Raw genomic sequence first — 18,641 nt, forward strand, 5'->3', positions numbered from 1 at the left:
CACTCGAACATTTCAGAGGAATGAAAAACGCGATTAGCCCAATTCTATTCTCAGCGACAACTTTATCACAAAGGAAATCTGTTGTACTTTATTCCTCTCAAATGGTAGTATTTTATGTAGTAGTTCTTGTATTTATATTACACTCATATTTCTTTTAAAGGCCATAAATGGAAGCAGGGGATGTGGTCCAAGGAAGAAATCGATATTTTGATGAACAACATTGAGCGCTATCTGAAGGTACCCCATGATACAGTTTTCACGATTCAGTGATTTGTTTACTGATGAGTGCAGGAATATACAGGTAGTAGTCTGGGTAGTTACTATGAGTGTTTCACTAATTTTTATAACAGAAGATTGGTGCCTTAATAATTTCAAGATCTGTGATTATAGTATTATATTTTTAAAACAGATTGTGAATTTTAACCAAGTTGCTTTAGTTACTAGCTGAAGTTAGGACAAAAATCTTCCTTGTTTCTTGACTTCCTAAGCCTGTCCTTACCTTTTCAGGTAGCCTGTGAGTTTAGCTTGTCCATGCCCTGAGGTTTTCATCTTCCTTCAACTTAAATCATACTAGTTCGCGTAACAACAACAACAACAACTTTAAGTTCATTTGCTTAGGCTGTCATCTTGCAATCTTTGTCATCTTTACTAAATGCCCATTGAGTGTAGGTTTTTTGAGGAGTCACTGGAGACAAGAGTCCTCTCAATAGATACTGTCTGGGAAAAAAGAAAGCAGTGAGGATTATGCAAAGTTTCTGTCGTGCAAATGGTGTGCATAAGTTACACCTTAAGAATTCAGGGAAGAATTGTTTATTCTCAGGATTGGAACGATTAAGCAAAAAAAAAGAATTTGATTTGTGTTTTGAGGCAGGATCTTCCTTTGTAGCCTTGGTTGGCCTGAAACTGACTGTGTAGACCTAGCTGGCTTTGAACTTGGGCAGTCCTCCTCCTCTAGCCTTTATGGTACTGTGACTACAGGCAGTTTTTTATGAACCAAGGTATGAGCTGAGTCTTGAAAGGGTATGAACTATTGGGCCAAATATAGTATGCGTTGTGCATAAATGCTGAGTGGCAATACCCAACATGGTGCATTAACCCTTTAACTGGAAACGAGATAACTAGCGTTGGGACAACTGGGATAAAGTCCAGGTGAAATAAGTAGAACTTTATTGTACAGAAAATAGGAAATAATAACACTTTGATAGTTCAGTTAGATGGTAAGTTGGTAGTGAAGACCTATACTCTTCTCACAGAATCCTCTCCAGAGCCTTGCTGCCTACCTTTGAGGTGAAGTAAAATTCAAATGTTTGAAGTGTAGATTGTTAGCGTTGCTTGGATAGCAGGGTATGCACTCTTTGTTTAGCTATTAGCATTGTTTGACATATATAAATACATTGTCTCCTACCACATTTATAGTCCTAAGCTGAATTTTAACTGCAGTCTTCCGAAAGTAAGCTTTGTAAACTGTAAGCTTAAAAAAAAGACCTTCCATTCTTTATTATAAGTTCTCTACAGATGATGAAAGAAAATGCTGTTACCAAGTCTATTTTGAAGAAACAACAAGTCCATAAATGTTGAGAGTGAAGTTGTCTGCTGGTCACATACACTGAGAAGCTGAGGGTGTTGTACACAGTGATTAAATGCTTACCTGGTGGGAGGTGGCACGGGCGGTCAGAAAATACTAAAAGTTTAGATACAGCTGTAAAAGATGGTAAGAAACACCAGATTCAGGAAATTAAGAAGATGGCATCTTGCCTAGCAGATTTGAGCAGATGATCTCCTGGATCCTTCCATTTTAGTGGTCCTGACTAAGATTTGAGAACTGCAAAAGGGCACAGCAGACTAGGTGGGAATGGCAGGAACTCAAACTGGCAGGGGAAAAAAGCAAAGGAAACAGGCAAGCTCTGAGTCCTGCTTAAGGAAAAGTTGGAATTACTTAAAGTTTTGGTTTTAGGGCATTTGGAGACTAATGGTAGGATTGACAGGAATAGGCAGTGTGGAAAGATACGTCAGTCTTGGGAAGGGAAAAAGATAATTTATTGTTTTTAACCCTTGATCTTACTGTGTAATACTCTTAGAAAAATGCTGAGAAGCCCTTTTAAACAGCATTCTCATTGGTGAAGTGTCAGATACTTCATATATTGGGCAAAATGACAACAACTGCCACAAGCAAAAATGAGAAGGGCAAACATTCATGATCCATGTTGTCCCACAGTGCCAAGCATCGAAGTGCTTGGCATTTAGCTTGGATTTACCTAGGTTTAATTGCCTGCAGTTCTGAAACTCTATGAATGAATGTTAGAAAAGAGTCTCAACTTTTTGGAAGATACATACCACTGTAATTTTACTTGGTTTTGACACTTATATAAAAAGATGGTATTTCATAAATTGTTTCTCTTGGTCAGTGTTGTGATTTTTGCTATTGACTTGTTTTGCTGTATTTTACTGTATAAATGTATTTCAGGTTGCTCATTACACAGGAATTGCTTACTTTCATTCTTTTTAGGTTTATGCTGTTGATTTTCAAGTAAAATAATTTTCGATGCTTATTGACCATTGTATTTCTTTTTAAATTCCTCTTTGTATTTTCTACACACTTTGATATAGGTTTTGCTTTTGTTTTCTGCTAGATGTTCATAATATTTGTTGTATATAAAGCGTTTATAGGTCATTCATTACAAAAACCTTGTCAAGATTTAGGGCCTGCCTTTTTCTTTTCTTTGAATAACATTTAATGAACAAGCATTCTTAATTTCAATATCTTTTTTTTTTCATTTTTTAACTTGATTTTGCATCTCATAGGTATGAACCTATTCTTATTTATTGTCCTGTTTACATTTTATGATTTTGCATTTAATATCCGCCCCCCAACTAATATGAAGTAGGGCTTCGGTTCTTTTTATGTATGGATGACAATTGTCCCAGCATTTTGTACGATGTGAAATTCTTTTTCCCAAGTTCCTTCTAGCTTATCTTTTTATTACCTTACCTGTGCCAGTTTAACACTAGCTTGAACAGTCTAATACCTGGCAGGAAAAGACCCTTTGTGAATATCTTGGCTGTTTTTAGCCCTCTTCTCTTAAAAATTAGTTTGTAGAGAATGAAATCCTGATAGATTTTTTTTTTTTTTTTTGAATTACACTGACTCTCTTTGTATAAGAGTTACAATATTTTTTTAAAATTCTGTATTTTCCATAGATGACTTTCATAAGCTTTGTATAGAAATGCAAATGTCTATTTATTGATTGGGTATTTAGCAACTTGATACAATAGTTGCTTGCTTGTTTGTTTTTCTCAAAAACCTTTTGGCTATCTATATACATGACATTCTCTACAAATAATTCTATTCAAGTATGTGTTTCTGATACGTTCTTTTATCAGGTCTGCAGCTAACCCTCTTTCAGTACGAGTTTTATCATTTAGGAGTATTTTCTCCCTACTTTGAAATGTGACATGTTTTTGTAAATGTGCTGGTATCAGTCCTCAGTGATGATGGTTCTGAAACTCACAGCAGCCTCTGCCAGGTGGGATGGCAGCAGTCAGTATACAAACTTTCCTGTACATCTCTGGGCTCTGCACTAAAATAGTGGGGTTCAGGGCCTCTCCTAATGAGTAAGCTTTAAGCCCTGCCCCAGTTGAAATATTCCTTGTTGAGTTTTGTTATTGAGGTTATGTTAGCCTCAGAAATTATCACCAGTTATTTTCTCTTAACTATTTGGAAGTGTTTATTCATAATATCACTTGGATCTGGCACTTTCATTATGGTAAGATTAATAGTAACAGATTTTTTTTTAAATTTTCTGGTTTATGTCTCTTTGATTTTCTATCTTTTACAGAATCCATTTTGGTAAGTTGACTATTTTTAGGAGTTTGGTCGTTCTGTGTAAATTCAGACTTATAAATGGCTCATAATGCTCATTGGTTGTTCACTCTCTACTTAGGCCACATTTCCATCATCTCTAGTATTTGTGCCGCTTATTTTTGCCAGAAATGTATCATTTCAAAATTTATTCTTAAGTCATCTTTTTAAAGAACCAGTTTTTAAACTTAACCTTTCAGTTTGATTGCTGGTGATTAATTTTGCTCTTTTGATTTTCTTGTACTTGTTTCAAGTTTATTTTTAATTTTTTTATAAATTTTAAATGAAATGTAAACAGAAATTTATGAATTTAAGCCAAAATTGGAGTTGTTTGAATTAGATAGTTTATTTTTGGTGCCCTTAAGAATCACTTGAATAACTATTGCAACATTTTTAAGTTTACTTAAAGTTTAGACTTACTGGCAGTAGAGTCTTTCTGAATGTCATTGCTGACCTTTAACATTAAAACTAGTTTAAGAGCATAGTATATCCACATGCATTGTATCAGAAATCCCTAAATCAAAGAAATGTAACCCATTTAGGCACGCGGAATAAAAGATGCTACAGAAATCATCTTTGAGATGTCAAAAGACGAAAGAAAAGATTTCTACAGGACTATAGCGTGGGGGCTGAACCGACCTTTGTTTGCAGTTTATAGAAGAGTGCTGCGCATGTATGATGACAGGAACCATGTGGGGAAGTATGGAAACTTGTGATGCTGCATGTTTTCATGTAACTGGGGAAAGAGTCGAGGAACTGCCATGTTTTACAGTTAATTCCTAAAGCAGAGGCAGCTGTGAATCATTGATAATTTTATCCTGAAAGTGTTAGTATATGGTGGAACCTCATAATAAGGACTTTTTTAGAAGTTAGAAATCTGAACTATCTTATTTAGACTAACTTGATTGAATTTACCATGTCAGCGTTTGCTTTGTAGAAATTAAAAATTAGGGTGGTTAAAGATGTAGGGAGTATTAAAAGAACGCCAGATTCAATGATAGTATTTGTTTCCTGTTTGTTTTGGGAATATAGTATACAAGGTTAGTGACTTCATGTATTTTTAAATAAAACTGGAATTGAGAATAGCTTAGGTAGCAATGATGAATGGATTTCTGCTAAAGGTAGCATTTATGGAAAGTCATCAAAATTGTTCAGTGGAATGATTCTGTGGTATTGCTGATGCTTTTGTCACTGGGATTTTTAGGTAGCATTAGTATGACCTGATAGACACTATTGAGCTTCTGATGCTGGTTTTCCTGTCAGCAGACTACCAGTGAGAACACATTTGAAACCTGAAAGGAGTCCACTTCACATTTTATGAAGCTGGACAAAAAGAGTGCTTTCAGAAACCTTCCATGCGGTAGAATTGGTTACAGAGTATACAACCTCATAGAGTTCTCAGATAAATGTATAAAAAGAACATTGCATGGGCTGTGGAAATAAAGAAAAAGATTGTTAGAATTTCTATGCCTAGCTAGAGAAAAATAAGAATTTTTTCTCTTTGCTATGTACTTGTTGTCCATAAGTCTATTGGAGCAGTTATAATTTGAGAATCCCTAGACCTAACTTTGAAATAAAGGAACACGTAGATAAGATGAGGCAGGTAGATATTTTAAATGTTGGATTTCCATAGGGAAAATGATACAGTATATATGTGTGTTACAGCAAAAAGTAATTACTGGGTTTTTTTTTTTTTTTTAAAGAACGTAGCAGCATTTATTTTAACTTTTAAGAACTCACTTTAAAACATTTTACAAATACTATCCATATGCTATGTAGCTTAATGTTCAGGTCTCTAAGTAAAACTGGTTTTTGGTAATGTTTTTAGTGTTCTGTATTTAATTGATTTCTTTTCCATTGTTCTGAATTTCTAGATACACTCCCGAAGAAATTGAGAAGCTCAAGGAGTAAGTTTTCAGTTTTGATTTCATTGATTGTAATTATTGGCTTTTTAACTCTTTAAATCTGAAATTTTGAGCTTTTTTTCCAACTGGTATTATTTCATCTAGCTGTCAAAGCCGTGAATTTTTGTTAGAAGTTACATATTAGCTATGCCCACAGTAGACAAATGACTCTCCTGTTGTTGGTCACCAGGTGCTTCCTGAGACCACTAATAGGGATTCCAAAAGAAATTAAATGATGTTTTCAGTGGCCTGGACGATAAATTTTGGCACTTTATTGCCAGGGTCAAAGGCTTGATATCAAACTGACCTGGTGACTGTTGCCTTCACTGTCCAGGCTGCCTCTGCCTGGTGGTAAGGGTTTTTGGATCTGCAGAGGCATGTGTTGCTTCATTGCCCTGAGGCTGTAGAGGGCAGTGTGATGGACTCTTTATAAAGATCTGTTGGACAGTTTAGATGTCAGAAAAAGAGCTTGTCAGGAATACGCTCGGAAGGAAAAGCTCTGGGGCTTGCCTGGGAATTGTGTCAATGACCTGAGGGGAAATTGGGTCTTTTTTTGAACACATATCCAAGTTATCTATTTCTTCTCTGACCCAGGAAAAGGGCCATTGCTGCCTGTTTTTTTTTCACCCACAGACAACTGTGGACCCCAATAAAAGGCCACACTTTCAAACTTTGGCTCTCAAAAGTATTGCTGCCCACAACTTCCAAACCAGTCAAAAGGGAAGAAGAAGAATGAAGAATAAATGATGAAATTAAGAGGGAGAAAACAGTTGAACCAAATGCTGATGGGCAGACTCTTGTTCTAGGCTCCGGATAAAGCATGGCAATGACTGGGCAACGATAGGGGCGGCCCTAGGAAGAAGTGCCTCTTCTGTCAAAGACCGCTGCCGGCTGATGAAGGACACCTGCAACACAGGTACTGGAGTGCTGGGCTGCGTGGGCCGGCCTGCTCGGTAGTGACACTTCGTTTTCAGACAGTTTCAGTCTAGCATGCTGCAGATTTATATCAGTTCCAAGCTGCTCCACTTGGAAAAAGCATTGCCTTTTAAGACACACAGAAGTAATTTTGATGTAAGCCCATCTAACTGAACTTAGAACAACAGCCTATGTTTGTGACAACTTCAGGTGCAGGGACTTCCCAAAGCAGGAAGAACCTGTGCATGTTTCAGAGGTTGGGATATATTTTTGTGGATCTCCAACTTGAATTACATTTTTCTATAAATAAATTTATGATTATTAGTATTTCGGTGCCTTGGCCAGACTGTATATACTTTTTTTTTTTTTTTTTTTGGTTTTTCGAGACAGGGTTTCTCTGTGTAGCTTTGCGCCTTTCCTGGGACTCACTTGGTAGCCCAGGCTGGCCTCGAACTCACAGAGATCCGCCTGGCTCTGCCTCCCGAGTGCTGGGATTAAAGGCGTGCGCCACCACTGCCCGGCCAGACTGTATATACTTTTAATATATACAAATGTACTGATGATAAGTATCAGGCCGGTTTGTGATAAACAGTAGTACAAAGAAATTCCTTGCTGTCGTCTCAACTTTCTGAGCCTTAATTTCTCTGTAAAACAGGTTAAAGCAGACACTCTTCATAGGTCTCCTTTGGGCTTAATGTTCCTGAAGAATCCATAATCCAGTTTCAGTCTTTTAATTACAAAAAAAAAAATTCTCATGTTAGCTTCAGATTCTAAACAGTCTTTTTCTTTACCCCTTTACCTAAATAAAGTGACATCAAGAATATGTCCTCTACCTCCCGGATGTCGTTGTCACCAGTAAGACAGCAAGAACATGAATTTCACCAACTGTCATTCATTCTTTGGTGTGACTAGCTTAAGGAATGAAGCAGAAGCTCCAGAGACTGTGCACCTCTGTGGGCACAGAACTCGTTTGTTAGCACAGTTGGGGACACACCATTCTCTGCGAGTGGGCCTGCCAGCTTCCCTCTGGTTTTACAGCATGGTCCCTTCCTCCCTCCACGCTGTGCTGGAAGAGCAGAAGTTCCTCCTAGTTCATTAGTGTTATCTAGACAAACACTCAGGAAATACTTGTTCATGAATGAGGTCCTGGAACAACAATTTTTTTTTTAATTTTTCTAGAAAATTTTAGTAATAGCTAAAAAGTAAAGAATTTTTTTTAAGTTCCTTTCTTTCTGTTTTTCTGCTCAAACTTCATTACATAAAAAGACAAGAGAAACTTTAGATGTTAAGCTTAGGGATTTGGAAAGGATGGAATTAAAATGTATGAATTCAGTGTTATGACTAATGCATCGTCAGTGGCTTGGGGTGGGCTGTACAAACGATGGTATGAACCCATGGTCACTGAAGTAGTTCAGCGCACAGATGGTATTGCACATATTCTTTATCATTTACTAAGAACAGCCTCACATTCACCCCATTGTTACTGGCGAGTGGTGAAAAGCATTCATTTTTCTCTCCTTGGAGCTATCAGTGAAGCTCTTCCTGCTTTATTATTTCTATATAAAGAACTTGATATAATTTGAGGACTCATAATTCTTCGTTGTTTGAGGTACTATTTCTGTCCTTTCAAAGCCAGTAAAATACAATTCTAGTGAGTACATGCGGGTTCCAGACTGAGTGCTGTTGCAAAATAAACTGATAACCAAATGACTCAGACTTTGCCTTTGCACTTGAACATAGAGGGCTCTGTCCTGTAGTGGTTGAGAAGGTAACAGTGTAGTCTGGGTGATTTCCTTCTCAGGGAAATGGACAGAGGAAGAGGAAAAGAGACTTGCAGAGGTGGTCCATGAATTAACGAGCACGGAGCCAGGGGACATCGTCACACAGGGCGTGTCTTGGGCAGCTGTCGCTGAAAGAGTGGGTACCCGCTCGGAAAAGCAGTGCCGTTCTAAATGGCTCAACTACCTGAACTGGAAACAGAGTGGGGGTACTGAATGGACCAAGGAAGATGAAATCAATCTCATCTTAAGGTTTGTGTCCCAAATCTTTTAACAACAAAAGCCTGCTCCTTTCTGTAGATGTCTTGATAGGCTTTCTTCTTGATTTCCTTGAAAGCCTAATGGAAAATGGAGAGCCATGTTCAAGACCCTGAGTACTTTGTACTGAGCTTTTTTGTTCGTTCCTTTATGGTTGATTTAGTGCCCGAACAAAATGCCAGAATGAAGATGCAGAGGAGACTCAGGCAGTGGCGGTGGGACTTCTCGATTGTCCCCCAGTGTGCCTCAGCCCTCCCTGGGGGAGCACAGTAGAGAGGGCTCTGCAGTTCCTCTGAGCTTCAGTGCTTGGCCTGGGCTAGCAGTCACACACACTGTCAAGTTAGATCAAAGGAGGGCCTTCTGCCTCGCACAGATTGAGAAGACAGCTTTAAGATACATGGAGTCGGGGGAATTTGGTCTTCTCTTTGTTTTAACCGTGAAAACTAATGAACAAAACAAAATTACAGTAGTTATAACTACTCCATGCTAAACATCAAAAGTCATTGTGACAGTTAAAGCTAGGAAATACAGACTTTCTCTCTTTTTTTGGTTTTTTTGAGACAGGGTTTCTTTGTGTAGTTTTGGTGTCTGTCCTGGATCTCGCTATGTAGACCAGGCTAGCCTCGAACTCACAGAGATCCACCTGGCTCTGCCTCCCGAGTGCTGGGATTAAAGCCACACACCACCACCGCCCAGCTTGAAATACAGACTTTTAAAACCTCAGATTTAGTTGCACTGTTATTGATTTTTGTTGTTTTCATTTTGTTTTGTAAGTTTTTTGTCAACTAAATCATTTTTACATATGGGGAATTTCTAAGCATGTTTAGTTTCTTTATAAATGGAAAAGTTCAGAGCCAAGAAATAACTTACTAAAAATACAAACTACAGCTGGGAGGTGGTGGCGTATACTTTTGAGCCCAATCCCAGCACTCTGGAGGCAGAGGCAGGTAGATCTCTGTAAATTCAAGACAGCCTGGTCTACATACAGAGTAAGTTCCAGGACAGCCAGGGCTACACAGAGAAACAAACTATAAAACATTGCAGTACTGTACAACTGAACCTGTTCTTCATCCAGTTGTAATTTCTAGCCTGCTCCCTTTCCTTCACGGTGCTACATCTGCTTTCCCCCATTTACAGTTCCGAACTGTGGTTGCACTTGAGCATTTCTTAGCTCCTACTTATTTGTACTGCTTAAGTCCTTTTTCTTTGACAGTGGCACCTCAGTGTCCTAACCTACCATTCCCTTTAATGCTGGTCCTATCCCCTGTAGTCAGAAGAGGACTTACAAACCAATTTAGGATCTAATAGATTTATTTTGTGATCTGTAGGATAGCAGAGCTTGATGTAGCCGATGAAAATGACATAAACTGGGATCTGTTAGCTGAGGGATGGAGCAGTGTTCGCTCACCACAGTGGCTTCGAAGTAAATGGTGGACCATCAAAAGGCAAATTGCAAACCATAAGGATGTTTCGTTTCCTGGTAACGTACTACTTGCTTACAGTATTACTCCTAAAAAGTTAGTGGTTAGAGGTTCTTTGCCTCAAGTAAAGGCAGTTATGGCAGATTTTCATTTAAACTGCCCTGTTTCTTTCGGTAGTTGTCTTTTCTGCCCTACAGAAGAGTCCATGTGATTTGTACACTTACACATGTTCTTATTCTTCCACATAACTCTAAAGAAGAAATACATTTTACATGGTTTCATTTAGTACAAACCTTCTTCAAAAATCAGTTGTGTAATTTTAAATACCTTAGCTAAGTTTGTTATTTGAAGAAAAGTCTGGTGCCCTATTCTGTGGAAAATAGGCTCCCTAGGTTTCCAGGGATCGTAAAGTGGATTTACGTAAAGATCTGTCATTCCATTGTCTTTTCGGGTGCTAGGCCTAAGTTACAGAGTCTCTCTGCTTTAGGTTACCACACTCATTTCTCCTCTCTTGGCACTCCAACTTGCAGTTTTCAAAGCAGAATTCAGTGCTGAGGGACTTGACTTGAATTCCCAGTTACAGAAAATCAGTATCGATTATCATGGAAGAGCAAAAGCTGGACATCGTGGTTCACACCTGTAATTCCAGTACTTAGAAAAGCAAAGGCAGGCAGATCACTACAGACTGAGACACTGTCCCCCCCCCCCCTCGCACCCACCAAAAAGAGCAAAATCTAGAGTAAGCAGCCCCATGAAAGACCTTGAGTACATATTAGCATTTGGCAGTCAAGTGCAGCCCTTGGGTCATTGGTGGAAGAATGTGTGTGCATTGTTCATTAAAAAAAACAAAAACAATGTGTTAACATCACCAGTAGTCTTCCTAAATAGTTCTGCCAGAAGCCCTAGGACACAGGAGATGTTTTCTTTCCATGTCCTTAACAGTGTCCGCCTGTTTCCATTTTGTTATAATTCTGATGGCAAGAACAATATTTTTTTAGTAAGTTTGAACGTCTGGGCAGGCATGGTGGCACGTGTCTCCAAGTCCAGGCTGCTTGAGGGCGAAGTTACAGGATCACTAGGACCAACAATTGGAGACCAACCTGGGCAACATAGCAAGACCACTCCCATCTCCAAAAAAATTTTTTTAATCCTTTTTTAATCTCTCATGATGGATGTTTCCAAAGATTTAAAGACAGGTTATAATTTGAATTTTTTATTATTTTGACAGTTCTCACGTGCAGTATACAACTATTTACTCCAAATACTTTCCCTCCTTGCCCTCCTCCCACCCTGCTCCCTTGTTGCTTAGATGGTGGTCTGTCGGAGAGTCAATGTTCTTTTTGTCTACCCATCTCCCTTCAGTCTTAATAAAAGGTCTTAAACAGTTACATGAGAACCAAAAAAACAACCCAGTGCTTTTGGAGACTAAATCAGGATCTGGAGTTCCAAACAGTAATTGCAATTCCAGTGTCCAGCATGTTCAGATCAGAGTCGCCCGCTTGGAAGATAATACAGCCATCTCTCCAAGCCCCATGGCAGCGATGCAGATTCCAGTCCAGATCACCCATGTCTGTAAGTGTTGGCACCTCGAGACTCCTTGCCATTGGGCCTTAGGATCAAATTAAGGCTCCAGTGCCTTTAGTCTTCTAGAGTGTTGATGGAAATTGATGAATTGGGAGATCTAAGGAATTTTATGTTTGACTCAGTTAACATTTGCACAAGAATGAATGTAACAGGAGGAACTTCAACCACCTAACAGTTTAAGTACTTCTAAATCATCTTTCTAGATTTTATAATTAAGGATAAGGATTTTTATAGAATTAATCAAATAGACATCTAAATCACTGATTAGTAGGAAATTTCCTAAAAAATTACTTGCCAAGCAGAGAAATAGTGTTCAGTGTGACAGGTCATTTATAATTTCTCCAGAATGCAGACAACATAGGGTTGGATCTGAGGTAGTAGATTTTAAAAATGGGATCTTTATAAAGATTGAAAAAAATGTAAGATAGGAAAGGGCCAGTTTGCTACAGGGAAGTATTTTTAGTCTCTCAATTATCTTTGCCTGTCACAGTTTTATGCTTAGAAGAGTTCAGTGACCCAGCAATATAGAGAGAAAAGATTTTTCATTTCAGCTCCATGTTTGCCTTCCTCCCCCCTTTCTGACATTTCTTTGATTATGGTGACAGAAAAGAAATGAGTTCCAATCCTTGGAACCATCTTTATTTACCATTAACCCCTCCCCCCCCCCTTTTTTTTGGTGGTGGTGGTGGTCCTACATGATGCTGTTTGCCTATGAAAAGATTATTGCCCACAAGTATACACTTTGTTGTTCACACCCAGGCATTTGTTATTTATTGTATTTTGAATAAGTCTTTGCAGTATACCCTCCTATTACAGTATGCTCCGTGTTTCTTGACCTCATCTACAAGATGCTAATAGTGCTTTCTGTCATTAGGACAAACACGCACGCGCGCACACACGCACACACACGATGCCCTTGTTGAGAAACACTGGGCACCTGTTGATACTGTGAGCACCATGTATCTGTATATGCAATGACTATCAAAGGTAACTTTGAGGGGGGTTGCACTTGCCTTGCATGGGTGAAGCCCTGGGTTTGATTACCTGCAGCACAAAACAAAGTTGCTCTGGAAACATTTAAACTAATGACCTGCCTTAGGTCAAAATACTCCTTTATTTGGCCCTCCATGTTTTTTATTTTATAGTTTAAGAATTACAAAGTAGCAGAAGTTCCTAATCCAAATAGACGAGCTATTATTGAGTATAAATTGTGCATGGAGAGTGTTAGCCACCATTAGGAGGACATTACCCATTAGGAAGACAGCAGATATTTTATAAATGAAACCTTAATACTCATTCATACCATCTCTTTTTAATAGCTTTTTAAGAGTATTTTATTACTTCCAGCAAGATAAGTGAGTATAGTTAAGAGTTCTGTATCCCATCCATTATTGTTAGCATTATGACCTTGATTTTGCTTGTTAGACCCCATCAAATATGGTCTTCTGAAAAAAATTACTATCATATCTTTTTTTTGGTTTTAAAGTTGCTTTTGCTCCTCATAACAACTCTATATAGGAAGGACAGATAAAATCTCTGAATGTTGATTTGGGTTAAATCACTTTCCAGTGGCCGTGGAAGAGGCAGTGTTACTAGAACTAAAGCTAATGTTAGAGACTGCCAGTCCACATTTATAGTGCTTACTAAAATGTCCAGAAATTTTTGTTATTCTAAGTTCCTTTCTTTTTCTCTTTCCATATTAGCCTTGGTGTATTCTTCTTGCTTCCTAACACTTGAAACACTTTCAGATACACACCAAGAGTTATTAGCAAACCTCTTATGTGATTCTGATAGTATCTTTGGCTTTATGAGCCTTGTGATGTCACTATTGCTTTCTATGAAGTGTGAAAGCAACCATATTTAAAAAGAAAAAAACGTGGGTGGGCATGACTGTGTAGTAAAACTGGCAGTAGGCTGAAGTTAGCTGTTGTATATGTCTGATCTTTGTGCCATCCTAGATAAGTCCATTTTATAAATTATCAATATGAGATTTCCTTCCTGACAGCTGATTCCATTGGAGAAACTTGACAAAGCATTTTATTATTGTCCTTGTTCTTACTACAGCTTCAACAGACTCCCCTGCTGCTTCTGTTGACTCAGAAACAATAACACTAAACAGTGGAACACTACAGACATTTGAGATTCTTCCAGTGAGTAATACTTCAGATAATAGTTATTGGCTGTTTTTATGCAAAAGAAAGAGAAGGTATCTTTCATAGATGTATTATGTAAGTAGGTGAAATTAGAATTCTGAGGCCAACGTGATAGACTGGACATAAATTGGACTTCACTTTGATGTTGTCCTTCTGCTCTTATGTCCATGTGTACATCGACGAATGCACTTTTACATCTGAAAACGACAGTGATGATGAGTCACTTCATGAGCTGTTGGTAATATTTATTGAATATGTTGAGTAAGCTGTTATGCTACTCACTGGATAAAATGTTTAGTTCCAGTCCTTAATGGTTACAGTTTGGCAAAATCTTTTATCTCTAAAAATGTTAAACAGTTATCAGGAGCCAGGGAGATGGCTCGTAGGAAAAGTGTTTATTTTGTAAACACAAGACCTTGGATTCCCAGTACCATTGTAAAAAAAAAAAAAAAAAAAAAAAAAAAAAATCTGGCTATGGCAGCATACAGGTACTTGTAATTCCACCATTGGGGGTTTAATGGCCAGCCAGTCTAGTGAGCTCTGTTTCAGTGAGAGACTAGTTGAAGAGATATTGAGGAAGACACCTATGTCGACCTCTAGCCTATGCATGCACTTGCACACAGGTGCACCCACCACACATTAACAATGACCAAATTCTAACTGCACATTTATCTTAAAAAAAGAAAATATTAGTTGACACAGAATTCACACCTGAATGCTCAATTTTGGATTTTCGGCTAGCAATGTGATTACTGTGCTGGGTGGTATACAATTGCTAGGTAAACAAGCACTCATCCACAGTGTACCAACTTGCTCTTCAGTGAGTCAGAGATACTAAAAATACATTTTTGGCTTAACAGTGGACTTAACCTACATGTAGTTCCGTAAGTGAAAGAAAATCTCTTGTGGTTCTCACTTACTTGAAATTCCCCCAAATAAATATCTGGATATGATCCAAGTAAATTTTGGTTGCCTCTAGCTGGGGGAAAATGGGTCATGACTTAAATGTAGAGAGTTTCTTTTAGAGGCAATGAAAATTCAAGAAGTCAAGGTCCCAGTTTGTGTCCTCCTTCCTAAAACAAGCCCAGAGTTAGTTCCTATTTTATTAAGAAAATATAAACACTATTCGTGTTACTTCAGGGTTTATTTATTTTGAAGAATTACATATTAGTACAATAATTTAGTCAACACCCTTTAGCTAAATCCCTTGAAGATCACCAGAGGACCTAAAGATTCTGTTTCTGTTTCTATCTTTGGACTTGAGAGACTATAGTAATCTCACAGTAGGAATGCACAGTGTATTTAACCCTGGTCATAACAGAACTTTATTTTATGCTTGTTTATTTTTATTTGAGAAAGGCGTATTGGGGTAGTGTTAAGGCTTTTTCCTTAGGAGGTCACAACAAAATGTTTGAAGAGCCTGAGACTGGAGACAGTGCTCAGCACTATGAGCACTGCCTGCTCTTCCAAGGACCCACGTTCAGTTCCCAGCACCCACATGCTAGCTCACCACCATCTGTAACTTCAGTACCAGGGGATTTAGCACCCTTCTGACCTCTGTGGGCACCAGGCTCATATTGAGTGCACCAACAGCAGGCAAATCACTCAAATACATAATTTTCTTAAATATATAGAGACTTAAGTTTATTAAAACACTTGAAATGCATGTTTGTATACAGTATTGGCACTGATTCCTAGCTATCTGTGATAAGTACTTGTAACCCTTAGAAAAATGATTGCTTTTCACTTTTGGGGAAAGCAGAGAAAAACTGAGTTCCCAGTGGTGGTAGGCACTTCAGTAATCATTTCTAATTCTACCAGCCCTTTCTGTGAAACATAAGTATTATCTCCTTGTTAGCAATAAGAAAAAACGTGTATTCAGGGCTCCAGGACACAGGAAAGGAACTTTGGCCAAGATAATTATACTGAAAAACAGACTCTCCAGCTTACCTAGCCCTCCCTAAAGTACAAAATACTTACTCTACAGCTTGTTAGGATAACCCTGACTGATGAACACTATCACTATAAAACCTCAAAAGATAAATGTATTGCTAGTTAACACCCTTTTCAAATGGCATCTTCATTTTCCTTAATGCAGGAGTATTCCTAAATCACTTCATTAGAAATGTTTCAAGTAAATAAACACTGCCAATGTGACTTCTCGAAAACTTGTTGTTGTTATTAATGCATCTTGTTATGGGGTATGTGGTACACGCCTTAATGCTGACGGAGGTCAAAGGGTAACTTGTAGGAGTTTGTTCTCTTGCACTTAGTGAGTCCTGGGATCAAACTCAGGTTCGGTAGCAAGTGCTTTAACCCACTGAGACATCTTGCTGGTTTATTTACCACAGAGAAAAGTTTGAAGAGGTGATTGAGAATTGGGTTCCCGCATTGCCCGTGGTGGCTCATGAACCTACCGTGTTGATGCTTAGTTGAGACCAGAACTAGAAATGTATGGAGCAAAAGATATAATAAATGCTGTATTCATTACATCTCAGATATTGAAACAGTATACATAATGAAGAGTATTCCCTTTGCCATTTGTACCTTCATGATTGGCAAGTACATCGCTAGCTACTAAATTCTAATCAGTTTCCTTAAATGCAGATGTAGACGTCATCCATAGGCTTTTGTACCTGTGTTGAGCCTCTTTTTCTTCTTTAGTCTTTCCATTTACAGCCCACTGGTACTCCAGGCACCTACCTTCTTCAAACAAGCTCAAGTCAAGGCCTTCCCCTAACTCTGACCACAAGTCCCACAGTAACCCTGGCAGCTGCTGCTCCTGCTTCTCCTGAACAGATCATTGTTCATGCTTTATCCGTATGTTGTATAATTATACTTCATTTTTGAGTGTCTGTTATGGGTCAGGATTAATTGATAGAAATGTAAAGTAGTTTGGGTTGGGTATCAGAGTACTACTTGTATCATTTGTCCCCAGTGTGGTATTCTGCACTTAATTCTTCATTGGGTATAGCTCTAATCTCCACTACTGCCTTTTTATTAGATGGATATCCATTCAAATAGGGAATTTACAAGAGGAAGGGACTCCCTGGGAAGTAACGCAGATTCTACAAAAGTGATGATAAAAGTGGTTGGAGAGGTGAAAGATACGGGAAGGGAAACTGCTAGTTCTTTGTCATTGATAGTTCCTTACTATTTTATAGCCAGAACATCTGTTGAACACAGGTGACAATGTCACAGTGCAGTGTCACACACCAAGAGTCATTATTCAGACTGTTGCTACAGAAGACATCGCTTCTTCAGTATCCCAAGCAGAACTCACAGTTGATAGTGATCTTCATTCATCTGATTTTCCTGAGCCTCCAGATGCACTAGAAGCCGACACTTTCCCAGATGAAATTCCTCAGCCTAAGATGACTATACAACCATCATTTAATACTCATGTGTCTAAATTCAGCGACCAAAATAGCACAGAACTGATGAATAGTGTTATGGTCAGAACAGAGGAAGAAATCACTGACACCGACCTTAAGCAGGAAGAACCACCATCTGACTTAGCCAGTGCTTATGTTACTGAGGTAAGCTGTGTAGGAGACTGCAGCCTATGGGTTTTACCTTGGGCTTCACAGGTACTTTAAGGAGAGAGACTTTCTAGAGCAGTGGTTCTCAACCTTCCAAATGCTGTGCCCCTTTAATAGTTCCCCCCCCCCATGTTGTGGTGACCCTAACCATACAGTTCTTTCATTGCTACTTCATAACTGTAATTTTGCTACTGTTATGATTGAAATGTAGTATCTGATATGTGACCCCACAGGGTTCGCAACCACCCAGTTTGAGAACCACTGCTCTAGTACCCTTTTTTCTTTAGACTGACAAAGTTGTAAGTGGGGCCTGGAGAGATGGCTCAGTGGTTAAGAGCACTGCCTGCTCTTCCAGAGGACCTAGGTTCAATTCCCAGTGCCCACATGGCAGCTCACAACTGTAACTCCAGTTTCGGGGGATCCAGCACACAGACATGCACACAGGGAAAACTAGTGTACCTAAAATACAAATAAATTATTTAAAAAGTTAGTGGACCAGCTCTTGTTGCTGGATATACCTGAGCATAGTTCCTCACTGAAGTATCCCCTCTCCACAGGCAACAGATTGAGAGGCATTTGTTAGCATCCACTTCCTGGAGCACCTTTGGGTGGTGTGGGTAATCATAGATTCCAGATATATCCCACAGTGCAACATAATTGTTTTTTCTATATACAAATGACATAGGACAATTTGTTGGGTTTAAGTTCCTTTTTATCAATATTCATTATATTACATTATGAGATAATTGAGGTTCATAGACGCCCATCTTTTTAAGGTCTTAGCCTTTATGTTCTAATTTTAAAATGGAGGATATTTAAGAGCTAAGTGCTAACAGACCTGGACGTACTTGAGGAATGTAAGTCTATCTTTTTTTTGTTTCCTTTTTTAAATATTATTTAGGACTTAGAGTCTCCCACCATAGTACACCAAGTTCATCAAACAATTGATGATGAAACAATACTTATCGTTCCTTCACCACATGGCTTTATCCAAGCAGCTGATGTTATAGACACTGACTCTGTCTTGCCTTTGACAACACTAACAGGTACTGTACTGAGACTGAATCATGAGCCTGGTAAACTGTAAGGGGTAAAATCAGGCAGTTTTATCATGTTGATCTTCTCTTGATCTATTGGTTCTCTTGTTGGCTAACTCCTACATGTTGGTAAAATACTTGGACTGGATAATAAGTAAAATACATTTGATACTAACTTTATTTAAACTTA

At 38.5% G+C, this 18,641-nt stretch overlaps 1 protein-coding gene across 3 annotated transcripts in view; it reads left to right on the forward strand.

Moving 5' to 3' along the window:
- Window positions 1–18,641, forward strand: part of Dmtf1 (cyclin D binding myb like transcription factor 1) — a 57,783-nt gene that overhangs the window by 37,781 nt on the left and 1,361 nt on the right. The window contains exons 7-17 of one of the 3 annotated variants that reach the window (XM_059257270.1): window positions 161–237; window positions 4,402–4,559; window positions 5,734–5,766; window positions 6,570–6,679; window positions 8,480–8,708; window positions 10,043–10,194; window positions 11,498–11,707; window positions 13,784–13,869; window positions 16,537–16,692; window positions 17,037–17,411; window positions 18,316–18,460. In XM_059257270.1, the coding sequence (XP_059113253.1) occupies window positions 161–237; window positions 4,402–4,559; window positions 5,734–5,766; window positions 6,570–6,679; window positions 8,480–8,708; window positions 10,043–10,194; window positions 11,498–11,707; window positions 13,784–13,869; window positions 16,537–16,692; window positions 17,037–17,411; window positions 18,316–18,460 (1,731 nt within the window). The remainder of the gene's footprint in view (window positions 1–160; window positions 238–4,401; window positions 4,560–5,733; window positions 5,767–6,569; window positions 6,680–8,479; window positions 8,709–10,042; window positions 10,195–11,497; window positions 11,708–13,783; window positions 13,870–16,536; window positions 16,693–17,036; window positions 17,412–18,315; window positions 18,461–18,641) is intronic. The other 2 variants (XM_059257271.1, XM_059257273.1) reach the window with 2 other exon arrangements.

The sequence above is a fragment of the Peromyscus eremicus genome, chromosome 3 (assembly GCF_949786415.1).
Source record: "Peromyscus eremicus chromosome 3, PerEre_H2_v1, whole genome shotgun sequence".
Lineage (NCBI taxonomy): Eukaryota > Metazoa > Chordata > Mammalia > Rodentia > Cricetidae > Peromyscus > Peromyscus eremicus.